This window comes from Mustela nigripes, chromosome 9 (genome assembly GCF_022355385.1).
Source record: "Mustela nigripes isolate SB6536 chromosome 9, MUSNIG.SB6536, whole genome shotgun sequence".
Taxonomy (NCBI): domain Eukaryota; kingdom Metazoa; phylum Chordata; class Mammalia; order Carnivora; family Mustelidae; genus Mustela; species Mustela nigripes.
The window spans coordinates 48,940,293-48,960,935 of record NC_081565.1 but is presented as its reverse complement, the minus strand read 5'-3'; the positions used below and the strand labels follow the sequence as shown (position 1 = coordinate 48,960,935).

At 44.4% G+C, this 20,643-nt stretch overlaps 1 protein-coding gene across 2 annotated transcripts in view; it reads right to left on the bottom strand.

Moving 5' to 3' along the window:
• SLC24A2 (solute carrier family 24 member 2) overlaps window positions 1–20,643 on the bottom strand; it is a 238,957-nt gene that overhangs the window by 21,629 nt on the left and 196,685 nt on the right. For both annotated transcript variants that reach the window (XM_059411572.1, XM_059411573.1), the window contains one exon: window positions 733–873. In XM_059411572.1, coding sequence (XP_059267555.1) covers window positions 733–873 — 141 coding nt within the window. The remainder of the gene's footprint in view (window positions 1–732; window positions 874–20,643) is intronic.

Sequence of the window (20,643 nt, the reverse complement as noted above, 5' to 3'; positions counted from 1 at the left end):
TTGTCTCCTTCCCTTTAATCAAGACAAACTTATGATTGCTTTGACCACTACACTCTAGTGGAAATAACTGTGTGTGACTTCTGAGATGAGGTCATCAAAGACCATGCAGCTTCTGCCTTGGGCCCCTGGGATGCTCATTATTGGGGCCCTGATTTCTCATCAATGATATCTGACTCTCTTGAGGCCACATGTGCAAGGGAGCCCCACTTGCATGGAGAAACCACAGGTAGGCTCTCCTGTAGACCATCGCAGGTGAACCCAGCCTTTGAATCATCTCTATCCAGGTCCTAGAAACATCAGTAAAGAAGCTTCCAGATAAGTCCATTCCATAGCCATTCAAAGTCTTCCCAGCAGAGGCCCCGAGATGTTGTGGAACAGACACACGCCAACTCCAATGTGCCCTATTTGAATTCCTGATCTACACAACCCATAAGCAGAACAAAATGTTTGTTGTTTCTGCACCACTAAGTTTTGAGATGGTTTGTTTGTCCATAGATCGGATAAGTTGAACCATCACTATTATTGTGCACCTGTCCAGAGAGATTTCAGACATATATAAGCATACACATGTTCATGTGTCACCCCCTTTTCCTCTTAAGGCAAAAGGCAACAACCTAGGTATACTGTTATATACCATATATACCTATATACCAAGTATATATATATGCCTATATACCAAGTATATATATATACCTATATACCAAGGAGTCAACTAAACAAGGATCTACTCACCGGCTTGCGGACGTCAGGTAAGGTAATCCAGAGGGGAAACACTATGGGGAACACAATGAGGAACGTGACTTGCTTGCGGGGGTTGGAAGGCCAGGCCAGGCTGAGAGGCTGGTCGTCCTCATCTTCACCCGCCTCCGTGGTCTGTTGTGGAAAGACAGAGATGAAAGAATAAAGGAACAAAAGAGACAACAATGTGCAAGGGCAAGAGCACGAAGCCAGGGAGCAGCGCTCGGGACCCCTCAGGAGTTTTCTCGGGTCATCCCAGCAGTTCAACATGTGACTTTTAGGCTTGTATGAGAACCCCATCTGTCACAGGGACAGACAAGACACACGCACCCAGGAGGACTGAGGAACTTCTTTTTCTCTCCCAGAACAGTCTTCAGCTTCTGCCTTAAAGGAAGGGATCGTTCAGCTGGGGTGGCCCACAGCAACGATCCACGGACTCTTATGGAAACCACATCCGTAGACCAAAAGACTCGAATGTCCACCTTTTCCTTTTCCTCCTCTTCCCTTCTCCTTGAAGACAAAGCTATAGGATTCATTCCAGGAATCCTTGGGAAGGATTTTTTTTTTAATTAAAAATTTAAAAAAATGTGTCTTTTTATTTTTAAAAATAAATTTATATGTATTGACAGCATTGACTCTTTGTGGGCAAAGGAAAGTAACCATAGAAACGATTCAGTGACAATACTCAGCTTCCTTCCCTGGCCCTGGAATCATCAAGCTCACAGATTGTCATGTAGTTGTGAGTTTTTAACCATGTACAATCATCTTGTTAAAGTCCAAACCATTATAATTCCAGCCAAAGCCTTTTTACACAAACACGTGTCCCATTCTCAAAGATACAAGAGTATGGGGGTGGAGTGAGCCACGGAACCTGGCGGGGGGGGGGGGGGTCAACGGCAGAGGATCTCAGAGTCCGGGGTGAACTTGAGAGCTTCTGACCTAGCAGCCGGCACCACCTGCTGAGGTCAGAGGCTTCTGAAGTCCCAGAGCAGCACACCCTCTCCCCACGAGGGGGCGGAGGGGACAGGCTCAGGCCAGAAGCTTGGGAGAAAAGGATTCACCCAGACGCAGGGCTGGGTGTGAGGACCGACACAGTGCAGTATAATATTTATTTCTAACTTAAGCCCTAGTACTGCCAAAAGGATTTGTAGTGGTTTACACAATCACCCACACTCTCCCAAGAGTTAACATTAAAAAAATGTCTATGTAAAAGGAACCTTACGCCATACTGAAAAAAGTTGGTAATCACAGGTTCTTTCTCTCTGGGCATATGTCCTTGGCAGTGGGTAAGAGAGTGTATAAGCAACAAATATGGGGGAATTAAGAGGATTAGGTCAAAAGGCAGAATGAGGAAGTTGGCAGAGTGTTTTTTTGTCATTGGATCCTCTTTAAATATATTTCTCATTCTCCCCATCCCTTTGTTAGGCACCATATTGGAAAAGAAGAAAGAATCAACAATCTACGTTTCCTTCTTAGGAAACTAGAGAAAAGAGAGCCAATTAAATCCAAAGTAAGCCGAAGAAAATAAATAACGAAAAAGTTACAGGAGAAATCAATGAAACTGATGGGGAGGGCGTCCATAAAGTCAACAAGACCAAAAGCCGATTCCTTTGCTATGCAATTCATATGGTTCTGCCCACTGCTTTCTTTTCCCCGTCCTGAGGGCTCCCGTCCCTGATGGAAGCTTGGGCATACTGTCTCTGGTTCCTCCTTTGAGACAACACCACGTCCCCCCAGGAGATACAGGAGAATATCATTGCCCACCAAGACTGCCAGCCTCCCAGGGTGTCAGCTGGCCCGCATGAATAATCCCTCTGTAATGAGGGTAAGGAGGGTTTAGGAGACAGGCACATTTTAACGGCTCCCTCCCAGATAAGATCTTGTTGGACCCAAATGAATGACTCTCCCCCACCCCCGGCCCCGCTCCAGTAGATGCCTCAGAAATGGGGAGGAATCATGGGAGAGTTGACGCATTGCATCCTTCCTAATAAGTACCTCATTTCATACCAGCTGGGTGGTTTTATTCAGGCAGAGGATTCCAGCACCTCGAAGACTCATCCCGCTCCTCTGACAAATTCATTGAGGCTCCTCCCCCTTCCAGGACTGACCCTCCCGGCCCCCAGTTCCCTCTCAAACCGCCATCTGCAATCCAGCAACTTCCCTCTAAACTCTGAGCTAACCTTTCTCTGAGAAAAAAAAACAAAAGCAACTCTTGATGACTCATATCATTTTAATGACACCGACAGATGGTGACATTTCATCAATAACCCTTCTGCTTATAACCTACGGATTAGCTCCTTTCTCCATCTGCCAAAGTCACCAGGCAGGCAGTGCCACTAGGAAATAGAAGAAAATAATTGTCTGTTTAGATGCATAAACTCTAAACATACTACTGTCCAGCGCAAACAATTAGCTATATTGTGCAACTGCCAAAAGCTGCATTCGAGGTGGCATTGCTAGGGCAGAAATGGGCAAGGGGAAGAGATGGGTCTCAGGCCAGACAAACAGTGCTCTCCAGGCAGAATCCACAGCCCCTTGGGGAAGAGTCCTGCTACCGAGTACAGGAGCCCAGAACCTTGGGGTGGATTTGAGAGGTGTCCTGGGAGCAAGGCTATCGGTATATTTTGGGGAAAATTTTCATTGTCATCTTGCCAAGTGCAATCACACTCTAGTTCAATGGGCAACAGCTTGCAAGCTGGTTAGAAAAGTGGAGAAAATATACCATTCGAAGTCTGGGGCACATTGTGCCTTTGCCCAAGCTGGGGCTGCTGGCGTGTTTATTAGTCCCAACCCTGGTGAGAGGCCACTGAGATTAGGGCACCAATTTTTCAGTTTTTCCTAGACTTGTGGCATGGTGGCTTTGACCTTGTAGCAACCCATCCTAGTCCTCTAAAGCTCCTGTGGGGTGTCTGCAGAAAACAAAACAATGAAAAATAATCTGGAATAAAATTCAAGTGACTTTGGATAGAAGGGCTTGAAATAGTCTGATGCCTGCTGGGGTCTCTGTAGAAGCCCTAGAATTGTGTGAAACTGGGGCTGGCAATCACTGCTTCAGGGCTTTCTAATTTCTGATATGGAACTTCTGAGACGAAAACACATGGCTTTAAGTTGCCACAGAATGTGTGCTGGTTGTCCGACCACAAAGGGATCCGTACAGCGTGGTGAAATGAGAAGGTCTTAGAAAATCAGCGGAGCTGGCTTCCAGGCTCTGCTCCTGCTGTGATTTCTTGAGCAGTGACCACCATCATCTACGGGTAATCACTGAGTGCCTTTTGGTGTGAACTAGGGCACTAGGTTCTAACTCTTGGTTCCAAGGAAGCTTTGACTTAAAAGAGGAGACAATGAATGGCTGCCTGGGTGGCTCAGTCGGTTAAGCATCTGTCTTTGGCTCAGGTCCTAGTTTCAGGGTCCTGGAATTGAGCCCCATGTTGGGCTCCCTGTTCAGGGAAGGGTGCTTGCAGAACATGTGGCAAGAGTTCTTTTTTTTTTTTTTTTTTTTTGTGGCAAGAACTTCTAATTCTTCCTGTTATGAACTCAAATGTGCCCTCCCCCAATTCCTCTGCTGAAACCCTGACCCCAATATCTCAGAATGCGGCTGTATTTGGAGAGAGGGCCCTTCAGATAAAATGAGGCCATGGGGGTGGGTCCTTGTAAGGTTTTCTTATGAAAGATTAGGATACACAGAGATGCATCAGGGGCTTGTGTGCACAGAGGAAAAGGCCATATGAGGACAGGGTGAAAAGATAGCCATCTGCAAGTCGAGGAGAGAGGCCTCAGAGGAAAACAATGCTGCTAGCACCTTGATCTTGGACTTCCAGCTTCCAAACTGTGAGGAATCGCTTCTGTTGTTTAAACCATTCAGTCTGTGGTAATCTGTTAGAGCAGCCTGAGCAAACTAATACACTGTCCAGCTGCATCGTTGCTAGCAAGACCACTTTCATCTAGGCCCAGAATAAAGACTCGGTTTTCAGCCTCTCTTGCAATGAGGTGTGGCCCTATGAAGTTCTGGCCAATGGGAGGTCAACAGAAAAATCCTCTGCAACTCTGGGATGTATCTTTAAAGAATGGAGGTGTATCCTTCATCTCTGCTTCCTGCTGGATGGAATAGGAGCATCTTGGCTTGAGATTTAACAGTCATGTTGGACCATGCTGTGGAGAAAAACTACAAAAGGATCAGAGTTCCTGACACTGGGCAAGGGCTGTTCTGGTCCTGAGCTACATATGCTGACTTGGGAGAAATGGAAAATTCTGTTTTACACAAGCCAGTGTTCCTTGGGTTTTTGGTTGCTCCCAGTGGAACCTTACCCTGACTAATCCAATGTCCTCTTTAGGAGGAATCAAGAGAGGAAAATATTTTTCACGTCTCAGTCCTAGGAAAAGTCATGCTGCTTTTGAGAAACGTTGAAAAATCTTAGAAATACTGTGACTCAGGCAAATGACACTATTTTTCCTTCTTGCTTTGCACGGGGGACTTCAGAGCCAGATTTGTAGCCTCCACCCACCGATCACAGCCCTGGGGTCTGTCTCACTTCCTCCAGTCCCACTCTTTCCTTTTCCTTTACATCTTGTGTTGAATTTTCTCAAAATTCTTCATTTTATCCTTTTTCCTCAGAAGTATTTTTACAAGCAGCCTTGAATCTTTGTAGAATGAGGTAAGGCAGACTCACAACGAGAACTCTCAGTGGCTGAATGGAATTATTTGCATAACTGGGTGTGGATGTGTGTGCACATGTATGTGTGTGCACACGTGTGTGTGTGAGGGAGAGAGAGAGAGAGAGAGAGAGAGAAAGAGAGAGTGTTACCCTAAGTGACAACTGCACAATCACCTTCTAGGATTCATTTATCAAGACTGAAGCCTGGACCCTGGAGGTCTGGCCATGGGAAGACAGAAGAGAACAGGAGGTCTCTGATACCAACAAGTTATTTTTTATTTATCTCATGAATGGGAGGAGAGCCATAGCCTGTCCATTTGTGGCCTACTACGATGAGAATCTTCTTATTTCATTGATTGATTTTATTTATTTGAGAGAGTGAGAGAGATCAGAGAGGGAGAGGGGAGAAGGCGAAGCAGACCCTGCTCAGCAAGGAGCCCGATGTGGGGCTCGATCCCAGGACCTGGGGATCATGACCTGAGAGGAAGGCAGATGCTTAACTGACTGAGCCACCCAGGCGCCCCTCATGGGAATCTTTTTAGCTTCTTTGCGTGTATACCTTATACTATTTCTACTTGTGCCTGGTAGGGACGGTTTGCCCTAGAAGAGGCATCAGGTTTCCAGCAGTGGGGCCTGAGCTGGATCCACCAGTCCAGAGGTTGCTTCTCCAGCTGGAAAAATATTTCCTGGGAGCAACCCAATTTCTTATTCTTGTCTGTGAAGGGCATGGTGCAAGACTTCAACGTGAAGGGGAGCCCATTTTAATGCAATCTCTTCTATTAGAGAATTAAAATGAAAACTTGAGAGGCATTTGAACGTAGGCCATCTTCAAGCTCAGTGTTACTGATTGCTGATAACATCTTATCTCCAGGTGGCAAGGAGCAATCTCTGAGAATCACCCGGATCTGCCCAGATTTCAGCCCGGTTGGGGTTTTTGTTTTTTTGTTTTTTAAATATTTTATTTATTTATTTGACAGAAATCACAAGTAGGCAGACAGGCAGGCAGAGAGAGAGAGGAGAAAGCAGGCTCCCTGCTGAGCAGAGAGCCCGATGCGGGGCTCGATCCCAGGACCCTGAGATCATGACCTGAGCCAAAGGCAGAGGCTTTAACCCACTGAGCCACCCAGGCGCCCCCCGGTTGGGGTTTGATTTGGGTTGGAAGTGAACGTCTCACCCTTCTCTCCCCTAAAAAAGGACGACATCCTTCGGCTCTCGGGAGTGCTCTTCCTTCTCACCGGGGAGCCCCTTCCATGTGCCGTGATACTGGAGGGAATAACAGGGCCGCGCTTAAAAGGCCACGAAAAACAGAACTCATTACTCCAAAGCACTGGGCCATGGTTAAGTGGGGCGAAGGTCAAGATTTTCAAGTGGTTTGTGCTTTTTCTTAAAGAGAATGTCCATAACACATTTGCTGTTGTTGCTCCTTCTGTCGTTTGTATCTGGGAAAAGCAAATAGGTTTCTACCTCCCTGTTGTTTGGCTGCACAGATGCACACTTGAATGACCAGACAGGGCGAAGCTCACCAAAAGACTGTGACGCGGGCTAGGAATTGCCTACGGGCTCAGAGAGAGGGACCGAGGGTGGGAATACAGATTCAGAAAAACATCACTCAGGGGCGCCTGGGTGGCTCAGTGGGTTAAGTAAGCCGCTGCCTTCGGCTCAGGTCATGATCTCAAGGTCCTGGGATCGAGTCCCGCATTGGGGTCTCTGCTCAGCAGGGAGCCTGCTTCCTCCTCTCTCTCTGCCTGCCTCTCTGCCTACTTGTGATCTCTCTCTGTCAAATAAATAAATAAAATCTTAAAAAAAAAAAATTAAAAAAAAAAAAAAGAAAAAAAAGAAAAACATCACTCAGCCCAAGACGTGAGACTGGGTGGGCACATCAAGAATACTGAAATAACCGCACTCCCAGCAAGGTTTTCAAAAAGGGGCTAATAGAATGCGAATTGTCTAGACGACGGGGAGGCGTTCATCTACAGACAGAGGATGGTAACTCTTCGGCAACTCCAGGAGGCACAGCGCCCGGTAGAGACCTGGGGATCGATGCATGTTAGACCTCTTCCCTTCTGCCATGAAGCTCGCCTCTGGGACTAACGAGCTGTGTAATCTTGGGCAAACCGGTGGAAATGCTGGAACAGCCAAAGTACATATACTATGTGTGATCTGTAAGGCACCTGGGCCTGGTACCCCTCACTGCATTTTAGGCCCCAGCAGCCCTAAAATCCATGTCCTAGCGAGGCAGAACTTCCTTCTCCCCTGCAATGCTCTACTGTGGGGCCACCTTCTTGACCATGAAGTTGGGTTATTCCGTTCATTGTGTGGACACCATTAGATCACAAGAGACAAGCTGCAATCCAAGCCCTCTGAGATCAGTTAGGCTAGGAGCTTTAGGTTCCAAGAGAGGGAGTCCTGAATTTCAGGGTTAAAGGACTCCAGTCCATCGAGACCAGCCCCTCCACCACCCCATTTGATGGATGAAGTGGTATGCTGAAGAGAGGTCACGGTTGGAGGCTAGGTCCGAGTTACCTCTTTACTTCCAGCTCAAGGCTCTTTCCCCATTTCACGCTGCCTCCCTTCCTTACTCCTAAAGAATAGGTATGTTAAATATAAAAATAAATGTGCTTTATGCCCAGTTATACCAGCTTTATCTGTAACAAATTTGACCTATTCAACGCAAAATATTAGCTATAGGCAGCAGCAAGCATTTAATTGACATAATTGTGCCTAATTTTCTTGAGCCTAAAACTAATTTCTGGTGGTTTGGATGGCCCACATTGCTAAGAAAAGGTGATCAGAAACCTCTGTTTCTAGTTGCATTCTTTTCCTTCTCTCCGAGTCCACTGCAGACTGAATGTTTGTGTCCCTCTGAAATTCACGTTGAGGTCCTACTCCCCTGTGTGATGGAGTCTGGGGGTGGGGCCTTTGGGAGGTGATTATAAGAGTGTTCTTACAAAAGAGCCTCCAGGGAGCTTGCTTGCCGCTTCCGCCATGTGAAGACACAGTAAACAAAATGGCCATTTATGAACCCGGAAGCGGATTCCATCACCTTCCACTTGATCTTGGACTTCTCAGCCTCTAGAACTGCGAGAAATATGTTTCTGTTGTTTCTAAGCTATTCGTGCCATGGCATTCTTGTTGTAATATCCAGGGCAGCTTTGAAGGGAAACGAAGAGCAGATCTGGGGGTAAGTGGATAGGAGGGGCCTCTATTTCTGTGGGTCCGGTCTCCAAGGTGCCAGGTACAAACTTAAAAATGAGATGTGATATCAGTGGAGGGCAGACCTTCCAACATACGTGAAGAAGAAAGACTTGTTCTTTAGTATCTCTGTCCAAGGAAAAAGGACTGAAATGTTGCCCAGGCTTCACGTGATGGCGGTGGGAGGGGGACGTGACAGCCAACCTACAGCAAGGGCCAAAACGAGGGCTAGAGATTTGTGTGTGTGTGTGTGTGTGTCTATGTCTGTGTGTCTGTTTGTGTGTGTGTGGGGGGGGGGCTCTGAGAGAGAGAGAGAGAGAGAGAGAGAGAAAGAATCTTGAAAGCACCGTACCTAATAAAGCAATTGTTGGAGAAGGGATTTATAGATAAATCTTCTGCTCCAGAACAGTCTTTTACAACATGACTGCTGTTATAAAATTAACTGAGATAGTTCATGGAGGTTCCTTAAAATGGTGTTGGGCACACAGTGAACATAAAAAATAATAATCAATAGTTACTGAGTGTTTAGGAAAATAATTTCTTCCAAGACATCTAGGAGAAAGAAGCCTGACTAAGTGAATTATGATACTTTCAGCAATAAAATCCTGTAATTCAATTAATTGACATAAAAGTAGAAACTGTAAAAATTTTTGTTCCTCCATCTATGCATTCATCGAACATTTACTGAGTATTCATTGACTATGGTGATGTCAACAAACTAATTTATTTTCCTTTTAGGTAACATGACTAAGTAGAAGGCCTTTATAAGTAGGATTAAAGGGAAAATTCCACAGCTCGATGGAGAAAATGCTATTTTCTTTCAGTAGGTAGGCTGTAAGTAGACTTTCTCTCAGAAACAAAGCTTCCAAGCAGATGGCAAGACTCAAAATATTGTGACACCTTGATTCTGTGTTTTGTGCAGAGCTAAAAACAATAGCAGAGTTGGAACTCTCAAAGGTAAAGTTGCCAAAAATGTACAGTCACATTTTAATACAGTGAAAGTCTCTGAAATCAACAACTATTTGGCAAGTAAAAGGTCCCTCCCAAGCAATGTTCTAGAGAGCGCTCTCCATTTTGTAAGAGCAAATCGCAGCAGTGCTTTACAAAGGAAATCTATTCAAAAAGGAGATATTTAGAGGTGTCTGGGTGGCTCTGTTGGTTAAGCAACCAGCTCTTGATTTTGGCTTGGGTCATGATCTCAGGCTGAGTCGTGCCTCGGGCTCTGTGCTCAGCATGGAGTCTGCTTGAGATTCTCTCTCTCCCTCACCCTCTGCCTCTCTAACCCCCAAAACAAAACAAAACAAACAAACAAACAAACAAATAAAGAAAGAAATTTAAAGAATGAGATACTTCAAAGATAAATATCCATATGGTTAGTGTATTAACCTGTTTGGTCTGACATTCCAAAATGCAGTAGACTAGGTGGCTTAAATAGAAGTAGAAAGAGCAATAGAAATTTATGACCAACTCCCACCCATAAATACTGGCTGACTCAGGGACAAATGGTAAGTGATTCGCTTCTCTATTTTTCCTAAATTAATCATTCAGTTAGCGGGGTCAACATACCAGTAGCCTTCATTATATCTATTACAGAAATAGAACATCGCATATGAAAAAGATCGACCTATGAAAATATCCATTACTGGGTTGTGGATCATTTTGGTTTCACAGACCCAAAAATCTGTACTCGAAATCTCCAAGTGACACAAGAAAAAATAAATTTGGGGGAAACCAGAGCTGTAGTTCAGGATTTGTCAAGGAAGGTGCGTTGTGATTCATTTTGAAAGCAAACTCAGAGTTCTGGGACGGGTCAGCTGAGGGTTCTATGGCTAACGGAGACCTCATTTGCCATTTGCTAGATTCTTCTTTGAAAGGGGAATAAAAACAGGACAGTGTGGAAGAAGAAAAGCTGTTAGATCTCAATGATGGAAAACCAGAGAGCTGCATTTGGAATAAACTGTTTACTCCACTCTTAAGATGAGTCCTTACTGACAATAAATAATGGACCGAATGTTTGTGTCCCTCCAAAATTCATACATTGAGGCCCTAACCTTAGTGTGACTGTATTTGCACATGGGACTTTGAAGGAATTACTTAAAGTTACTTAAGGTCAAAGAAGTGGGTCTCTGAGCTTGACAGCATGAATGTTTTTGTAAGAAGAGACATCAGAGGGTGTCCCCCACCCTGCATTATGTGTACAAGAAAGGCCATAGGAGGCCATAGAGAAAAGGCAGCCATCTGTAAGCCTGGAAGAAAGTCCTCTCCAGGAAGTGAATTGGCTAGAACGTTGATCTTGGACTTAGAGCCTCCAGAACTGTGAGAAAATAAACTTCTGTGGTTTTAACCACCCAGTCTATGGCATTTTGTCATGGTAGTCCAAGCAGACTTACACACACTGACAATATGAATATTTATCTTTTAACAATGTCTCATTTTTTCAATAGGTTTTTTGGCTTTGAAATAAATCGTTGTGTTCACTTGCTGTAATTTATTTTGAAATCACCTTTTCAGTAATTCTTTGAGTCTTTGAAAAAGTCTTTTACTTTTGTTATCTTGGTTTCTCAGTGTCTGTGCATTTATATATATATATATATATATATATATATATATACACACACACACACGCATACATATTTATGCATATATATATATATTAACAATATACCTCATTCTCTCCACTCTGTTTTTTAAAAATTATTTTATTATTTTAAAAAGATTTTATTTATTTATTTGACAGAGATCACAAGCAGGCAGAGAGAGGAAGGGAAGCAAGCTCCCCACTGAGCAGAGAGCCCAATGTGGGGCTCCATCCCAGGACTCTGGGATCATGACCTGAGCCAAAGGCAGAAGCTTTAACCCACTGAGCCATCCAGGCGTCCCTCCACTCTGTTTTTTATCTTCTGTTTCTATCACTTTTTCCAAGGAGATAAGTCAAAAAGAGGTAAGTCAAAAGCATCTCCTTTTTGGAAAGATGCACCATCTGAGACATTTACACTGCCTTTTGTGTGGACATCCTGAACCAACAGGGCTAACATTTAAGTAGCAAACAAATTATTTTAAAAAGTGATAAATCTTGGGGCACCTGGGTGGCTCAGTGGGTTAAAGCCCCTGCCTTTGGCTCAGGTCATGATCCCAGGGTCCTGGGATTGAGCCCCATATTGGGCTCTCTGCTTGGCAGGGAGCCCGCTTCTCCCTTTCTTTCTGTCTCTCTGCCTACTTGTAATCTCTGTCTGACTTATGATCTCTGTGAAATAAATAAATAAAATCTTAAAAAAATAAGTGATTGGGAGGGAGACAAACCATAAGTGACTCTTAATCTCACAAAACAAACTGAGGGTTACTGGGGGGAGGGGGTTTGGGAGAAGGGGGTGGGATTATGGACATTGGGGAGGGTATGTGCTTTGGTGAGTGCTGTGAAGTGTGTAAACCTGGTGATTCACAGACCTGTACCCCTGGGGATAAAAATATATGTTTATAAAAAATAAAAAATAAAAAAAAAATAAGTGATAAATCTTTGCCCACCTAGTGGCAGGAAATAATTCGCTCCCCTTATAATACCATCATATGGTTTGTTTAACATATAGATGGAAAAATTAAAAAAAGAAAACCCAACCCAAACATCAAGAATTTAGCATATTAAAAACAAGATAAGGTTTCACTCAGCAACAGCAACCAGAAAAAAACCATAATCTGCTTCTACATGACTTTGAATTGAAATCAAGTTTTCAAAGGATCTTGCTGTGAGTGATGGAGCTGTCTGGAAGACCAAGTTCTCTGAGAGCCAAGAAACCATTTCACTGCAATATAAAATGGCATCTCAAGAGTCTGGTGGAATGCAATTGCTTTTCTTCACTTTGCGTTTTGCCCAAATAATTCCTAGGTACAACCTACGGACAAGATGGATTGCTTTCTGTACTGCTGTTATAAATTGTTTTTTTGTATCATTTCCATGGGTTTCGTAAATCTTGCTGATACAAATCATAAAAGATTTGTCAACATAAAAGCTACTGGAGAATCATAAAAATAATTCAAAAATCATTCCCATCATTTTACTATCGAATGGAATAGAATTACTTATAGGAACAGTAATATTAATGTCAGTGTTTTTTTTTTTTCCAGGAGGTAATAGAGTTTTTTCCCTTTTATTAATAGTCAACCTTTAATGTACTTTATGTGCATGATTAATAGACGTTCTTCAAACTCTTTCGGAAAGCACAATGACAAATAGTGTTATTAATAGTACGATTCTCAGTGAATATATAATTCTTTGTCAATATTCAAATTAAGTCAGAAACTGAAGTCTGATCTTAATTTCATTTTAAAATGTGTTTGAAAGGCCTTTGGGTGCATCCTAAGCAGTTTGTAATTACTGTTCAGGTCACCAGATACATAAACTGGATCTCAACTTTTCCGTAGATAAATATATGTCTAGGTTTGAAAAAAAATGTTCTTTCTTCCAGAAATGGAATGAACTCCTGCACTAAGGTCTGTTAGGTAAGACACTATAATTTCTACTTTCTAAAATAATAGTTTGTACTGGGTTTTCTCGGATACTCATGAGTTTCTTTCCTGAGGCAATCGTAGTTCCAACATGGCGTGGGGCTTACAAAGTCCAGCTGGATGGGGAATCTTTGGATGTTGTTTTCCTTTCATGGTCGGGTCTTTGCATCTCCCCCAAGCCCTGCCCCGTGCTCTGACAGCTTCAGGCACACAGACACATCCCACTTTCCCCCAAAGCCTGCATTTCTCGGGAGCCAGAATCCTCTTATTATGCCTCCTTCCTGTTCCAAGAGGTTGAATAATCTCATCAATGGGGGAAATGCGACCCTTGGCTATTCTTAAACTTTCAAAATGGTGAACCTGGTTGTTACACCTTAGTCACTGAGAAAAGATACCTGCTCTTTGAATAACGGGAATGTTCGAGGTTCTCAACCCTCGGTTAAACCTCACTGCGGCTGAGAACATAAATGTTTGCTAACTCAGGGCAATATTTTAGGAAGACATCATGGGGATTCTAGGTGCCATCTTCTTCAATAATCTTGGAAACCCCTATCTGAGCTAACATTTTTAAAAAAAAGATTTTATTTATTTATGTGACAGAGAAAGAGATGACAAGTAGGCAGAGAAGTAGGGAGAGAGAGAGGAGGAAGCAGACTCCCCGCGTAGCAGAGAGCCCGATGAGGGGCTCGTTCCCAGGACCCTGGGATCATGACCTGAGCTGAAGGCAGAGGCTTTAACCCACTGAGCCACCTAGTTGCCCCCGAGCTAACATTTTTGACCAAAATTTATTATGAAGCCTCCCAAAGGAGCTCCAAAACCAAAGAACAAGAAAAACCCATACTAACTGCTGCCTTTTTAAAAAAAAGATTTTATTTATTTATTTGACAGAGAGAGAGAGAACATAAGCAGGCAGAAAGGCAGGCAGAGAGAGAGGGGTGAAGCAGGCTCCCCGCTAAGCAGAGAGCTTGATGTGGGGACTCGATCCCAGGACCCAGGGATCATGACCTGAGCTGAAGGCAGAGGCTTAACCCACTGAGCCACCCAGGTGCCCCTGACTTTTTTTTTTAATGCCATCTTTAAGATCCACATTTAATGGAAAGGAGATATTTTATGCACTTTCTCTTATTTTTCAAGAAAAATCTAAAATCACAATCGCCTTCATCATCTTTTTTTTACTCATTCTTAGTCCCATAATACTGTAACATCTTTATCAGTACTATGAGGCTTCATGAAAGCAGGTCTTAAAAACTCTCCTGAGCTTAGGTAAAGACCAATATTATACTGGGGAGAAATAAATCAGGGCTCAGGTCCCAGAAGGAGAAAAGAAAAGCTTAACACACTAAGGTGATATTTATGTGTACAGAAAGCAAGTAAGAAAAAAAAAGCATGCATCTTATACATTCTTGAGTGTTTACCTATCTACATCTTTTTTTCCCCCTATAAATGCGATTTTCTTATATAATTCTGTTTGCCCACTGGTGCACTTGTGCAACTTTTCACCAAAGCAAGGACAATTCTGATTTCCCTAAGGACAGAGCAAAATCTTCAAGGCAAAATGAAATAAAAGCTGCTACATATAAAAACCAGCTCCCGATATGTGAACATGTAGGACACAATTTAAAAAAGTCAGACTTTCAGATGGCCGAATCTAAGACATTTGCAAGGCATTGCCCTTTCTGCCCCGGTCATCGTGAACGTGTATTTAGGGGGTTCTGCCGCATTGTGCATTGAGCCCCAGAATGCATCAAGGTTGGGCTGATTCACACAGCAAGCTGCCCAAGGGCCATCACCTGGTTGTTGTCTAGATTGGCAGAAGGAAAGTGTACGAAAATGCTGGGTCCTGGGCAGGACAGACTGTTTCTTTTTTTCTTTTCTTTTCTTTTTTTTTTAATTTTATTTATTTGACAGACAGAGATCACAAGTAGGCAGAGAGGGAGGCAGCGAGAGAGGGGGGGAAGCAGGCTCCTGCTGAGCAGAGAGCCCGATGCGGGGCTTGAGCCCAGAACTCCGGGATCATGACCTGAGCTGAAGGCAGAGGCTTTAACCCACTGAGCCACTCAGATGCCCCCAGACTGTTTCTTTTAATCGTCTTCTGAACCCTGTTAAAGTTCCGACATTGCACATTTGGAGGCTTGGCAAATTCTCTGCAGCAGCTCGAATCAGTTCTGCGTTACATGATTCTAATGCAATGACTGCATTGTGTCAGCAGTCACGGGGAGGAGATAATTAGCACTAAACCGTTTACAAGTCAAATTAATTCTTGGTTCCAGAAAACGTACAAATGAAACAGAAAACCTCCTGCAAAGGGGCTCCCTCTGCGAAAGAGACTATTTTAAAAATGTTCTTCGTTGCCAGTGTCAAGCCTGTACTGGAGAAAGCTCTCAGAGATGAGGTGTCAATGTAAAATTAGTTCCCTTGTAAATAGGGATTTTGAAACAGCAGGTTAATTACACGAGACAGGCTCAAGTCTCCGGAGATTACCTGCAATGCATGCGTGGTGCACAGGGCTCATAATTTCCATGAATAAAGTTAGGATGTACACCTCATTCTTCATGTAGCGTGATAAACACACAACTGGGAAATAGATGAAATTAACACCATAAAGGCACTGAATCATCTCTGGAGAAGCTGTGCTTTGGGGTGGGGGATGGGCTGAGCATTCTGATTTTGCATCTTTATATTGATTCTGGAGTCCGAGCCCTAACGTACCCCATCACTCAGTGACTTCAGCCTGGCAACCTCAGGATCACCTGCACCTTCCTTTCTTGTTCCCTCTCTAGGGCCAGATCTGCTCAATGCCACCTCAGAAATGGCTCTCAGATCCAACCAGTGCCATTTCCTGTCACAGCAAATACTTGGTCTAAGGCCTTAGCACCTGGGTTCCTTGATAGATACCATTTTTTAAGTTTTACTAAGTACCACTAATAATAGCAAACACCCAGGCAGTGTTTCCTACATGCCAAGAACTGTTCCAAGAGCATTCTATTCTCACAGCAACGCTATGAAATTGGATTATTATTCATGTTTCACAGAGAAGGAGAATGGAGAACAGAGAGGTTAAGTAAGGTGGCCAAAGTCACAGAGCAGGTCAGTGGCGGATCTGGGATTTGGATTCATGTGGTCTGTCTCCAGAGTCTCTGATCTTAAGCCACTAAACCATACTGATTCTGTTTTAATTTAACCCATTATTATTTTTATTGTTGTTACATTTTTTTGGGAATAGGGATACAGTTGACGGGTTCAAAATTTAAAAGCTATAGAAAGCTGCATACTTCAAAGACTCTTTGCCACTCTGGTTCTACATCACACAGGCCCTGGTTCAGGAGGTAGTGAGCACAGCCACTTTTATCGGTAGCATCCCATGCAAATACATATGTTATTTCCCTCTGTTTTCTCCCCTCATTCAAATATCCTAGACTGGGTACAATTTGGCAGGAGCCTTTTTCATTGAACATATATTGAAGATCGTTCCATATCAATACATGAAGAAATTCCTCATTCTTTCTCTCTCTCTCTCTCTTTTTTTAAGACTGCAGATGGTCTAGGGGTGGGCAAACTTTTCCTGTAAAGGGCCAGATAGTAAATATTTTAGGCTTTGTGGTCCATATGGTCTCTGTCACATATGCTGCTACTGTTTTTTTTTTTTCTTTTAAACCTTTAAAAATGTAAAAACATTCTTGTCTCACGGGTTGAATTAAAACAGGCTAGAGCCCAGATTTAGCCATGGATAATTGTTTGCTGAACCTTGAACTGGGAGGCTCTTCCCTTGCCACCCCGTATCCAGTCTTCCCTCACTCTGGCCCCTTTTGAGCAACTTGAAAGCACTATGCTCCTCTCTTACAACACTGACAGGGCTTCCTTTAAACCTCTGTGGCTCCCCACTCGCAGCAGGGTAAAGTCCAGGGTGCTTGGTGGAGCCTACAATGCCCTTCACAATCCACAACACTCCTTCATGTCTACTGCACTGGTCCATGCCACCATCAGCTTTTAGCCTCAACTCCTGCAGTGACCCCTTTGCCCCACTATTGGTATACAACCCTCTTGCCCCAAATTCACTCTCCACGTGGCAGCATAGGCCTAGGGATTTTTGTAGAGGGGCAGATCACAGATGGGAACCTCCAGTGGCTTATTGTGACCCTAGAAGGAAGTGAACTTCTTTATCATGGTCTACAAGGTGAGGCAGCTCTGCTTGATCCTCCTGGCCCACCTCATTGTCACCATCCTCCCTCCCTCTGGTCCCTACCCATAAGCCACACTGACTTTTCTGTTCCTTGAGCAAGCCTAACCCATTTCTGCCGGGGTAGGTGCTCTTTCCTTGGCTCCCTCCTTGGAGTTCAGCCTCAGTTCAAATGCTACTTCCTTAGTGAAGCCTCCCCATAGCTCCCAACCTACAGGAGCCCTCCAATAGTCCTCACCACACCACCATGCTGAACTTTCATGTTGGCCCTTGTGGTCGTCTATATCTTGTATTTGCCAGTTCTCTGGTCTGCGGGAATGGGTGGGTATCGCCAGTGCCCAGCATGGTGCCTGACACGTACTAGATGAACACTTAAATTTTTTCTGATTGAACAGTTGAAGAGTTTCAGCCCCATTTACCTTTCCTAGTGGATCTTTCCTCCCTCCTCACTTTCTGCTCTGGTCTCCAGGTCCACTGGCCTTCTCACTCATCACTAAACACGAACTTCCCTCTTAAGGTTTTACACATTTGCACTTGTCATTTCCTTCTCTGAGCAACGAACTCCTACTCACCCACCAACACCCAGTCAAATGTTACCTCTTCCATGACGCTTTTATATTTTCTCTTGGGAGAAAATATATTTTATATTTATATTTATATAAATATTTATATTTTCTCTTCCTCAGGCAGGCTCCCACAGCACTTTGCACAGAGCTGCAGTCACACTGGGCTATAATTACTTACTTACCACAAATGTTTATTTATTTACTTATTATATCCTGACTACCCTTAGACACCACACACACACACACACCCAAATTTGTATGAATATATATATTCATCTGTGTGTGTGTGTTCATCTGCAGCTTCTCTACCTATATGCATTACATTTTTATTTTACCCAAACGAGCAGGAACACCTTGGCTGGGATGTATACAGTAAGTGTGGGCACACAATAATATAAACTGCAGCATCTAGCTCTGTGCTAAGTACTTCCCATATGTTTTTTTTTTTTTTAAGATTTTATTTATTTATTTGACAGATAGAGACCAGAAGTGGGCAGAGAGGCAGGCAGGAAGAGAGAGAGAGGGAAGCAGGCTCCTGCGAGCAGAGAGTCTGATGCGGGGCTCGATCCCAGGACCCTGAGCCGAAGGCAGAGGCTTTAACCCTCTGAGCCACCCAGGCGCCCCTTCTCATGTTTTTTAATGCAACTCTCCCAATAACCCAAAAAAGGCCGGCACTGTTAGTATCTCTAATTTGTCAATGGGGACACTGAAGCAAGATTAGGTAACTCACTCTGGGTGGACCTGCCAGCCTCCAGCAGGCTGTCCTGTGGCCAGCACGGGTGGCTCTTTGGACATCTGTTTGCCCTTGAGGTGGTGCACAAATCTGTGCTGTTTCCTGATGTGATACCTGGGGGCACAACTCTGCTCAGGGAGGGGTCAGGCGGGGCTTTCTCCCTCCCCTGCAGCAAGGCACTCTCTTGTTGGGGGGCACAGCTGTCCCTCTGCCAGCAGATGGAGAGGCACGATGAGGACGCTGCCCTCCGCACACCTGTGACTGTGCCATCCCCAAGGGCAGCCAGATGTCCTTGGGGCCTGCCTCCTGCTGCCACATGCTGCTTATCCACAGGGACATAAGCTGCTCTGCCAGCTTACCCTTGAGCTAATGCAAAGGGACCGCAGGGCTCTGGGCAGAAGAGAGAGAGCCTAGAAGGCAGAGGAGATAGGGCAGAAGGAGCTCCCTTTCTTTACCATTTCCTTTATTTCTTTTCCAGCGTCATTGAAGTATAATGGACTAATACAGATCATATCTATTTAAGGTGCACTACATAGTCATTTGGTGTAGATAAATATTTTGTGAAAGCTCAGCATAGGAAGCCATCAACAAGAAGAAAGGCAGTCTATGGAATGAGAGAAAGTATTTGCCAAGCCATATATCTGGCTAATATCCAAATTATATAAGGAACCCCTACAACGCAGTAGCAAAATAAATAAATAACCAGATTAAAAAATGGGCAAAGGGCCTGAATAGATATTTTTCCAAAGAAGACCTACAAATGACCAACAGGTACACAAAAAAGGTGCTCAACATCTTTACCCTTTCCTTCAAGCAGAGACTTTCCTTGCCTATTCTTTTAGGGGATAAGGGCAATGGACAATAATTAGCATGCTTTCCCCCATCGAAGAGCAGGCTCCATTGAGAGTGTATCCTGGCATAGAGGAGGAGAGAGCGCCAGAATAGATTTGTCGTAGTCTGGCTTCTATTTGTGGGCACAGTGTAACTTTTCGGCTCATCGGGAAAATTCTGTCTAGAGAAGTAGGCCATGAACTTTACAGCCGTGCTATTCCAAGTGAGGTCCTTGGACCAGCAGTGCCAGAACCATCTGGGGGCTTTGCAGACTCTGGGACCCACTCCAGACAAGACATATCTGATTCTGAATTTTAACAGGATTCCCCAGGAGCTTTGCAAGCTTTGCAAGTGCATTTGAGTTTGAGAAATGCGGACCGAGGGTGCCTGATGAAAATGGGCCTCCATACCTAAGATATCCTGATACACTTGGTGCAGTGGAGATCCAGAACCGTGGCAAGCATCACCTCCTTTTGGGGCTTCTGCTTCCTTTTGGGAGCAGCTGTGGTCCAGAGGCAGTGCTGTGTGGTGGCAAGAGTCCGGGCACTCTATTTAGACGGACCAGGAACTGAATCTCAGCTCCGCTAACTACTGGATAGGTAATCCTGACGAGGCCCTTCATCTTGTCCTGCTTTTGCTTCCTCACATCTAAAATGCAGAAAGTAAAGGCCTCCTCCTTCAGCTGTGAGGTTTAAAGGCAATATATGCAAAGTGCCAGTACCAAATCCACGGCGCAGAGCACATAGAAGGTTGAGTATTCTATTAGGCCAAGCAGCTATCGGTTGCACCACTGGAGGGCAGAACCAGCCAGAGTACGGTTTTAATTTCAATTGCAGAGACAGGGAAGGAAAAGGGGGGTTAACCAAGGTGTGACCAGCTGTAGTTCCTTGGTTACTTGATCTTAAAGACACAGAGAAAGGATCAGACTGCGACAGGCACCGAACAGTCATCATTTACGAAGAATCCCCGGGAGGCAGGTTTAAAAGGTTGATACCTGGATGCCGTTACCCCAAGATGCTGCTTCATCAGGTCTGGAGTACAGCCCAGGGATCTGCATTTTGATCTCTGGATTATATGCACGAGGCCACCGATCTCACTCTGAGAGGCAGCAGCTCAGAGAATGTGTGAATTCATTCAGTGCTCAAAGAGCTTGATGCACTTGGGGCCCTTTGCCCGTACTGAGCCACAGACACAAAGAGAATCGGCTCTGCCCAGAGTCTGCCCTGCCCGGGAGCGTGCGCCTCCGAGGAGAAC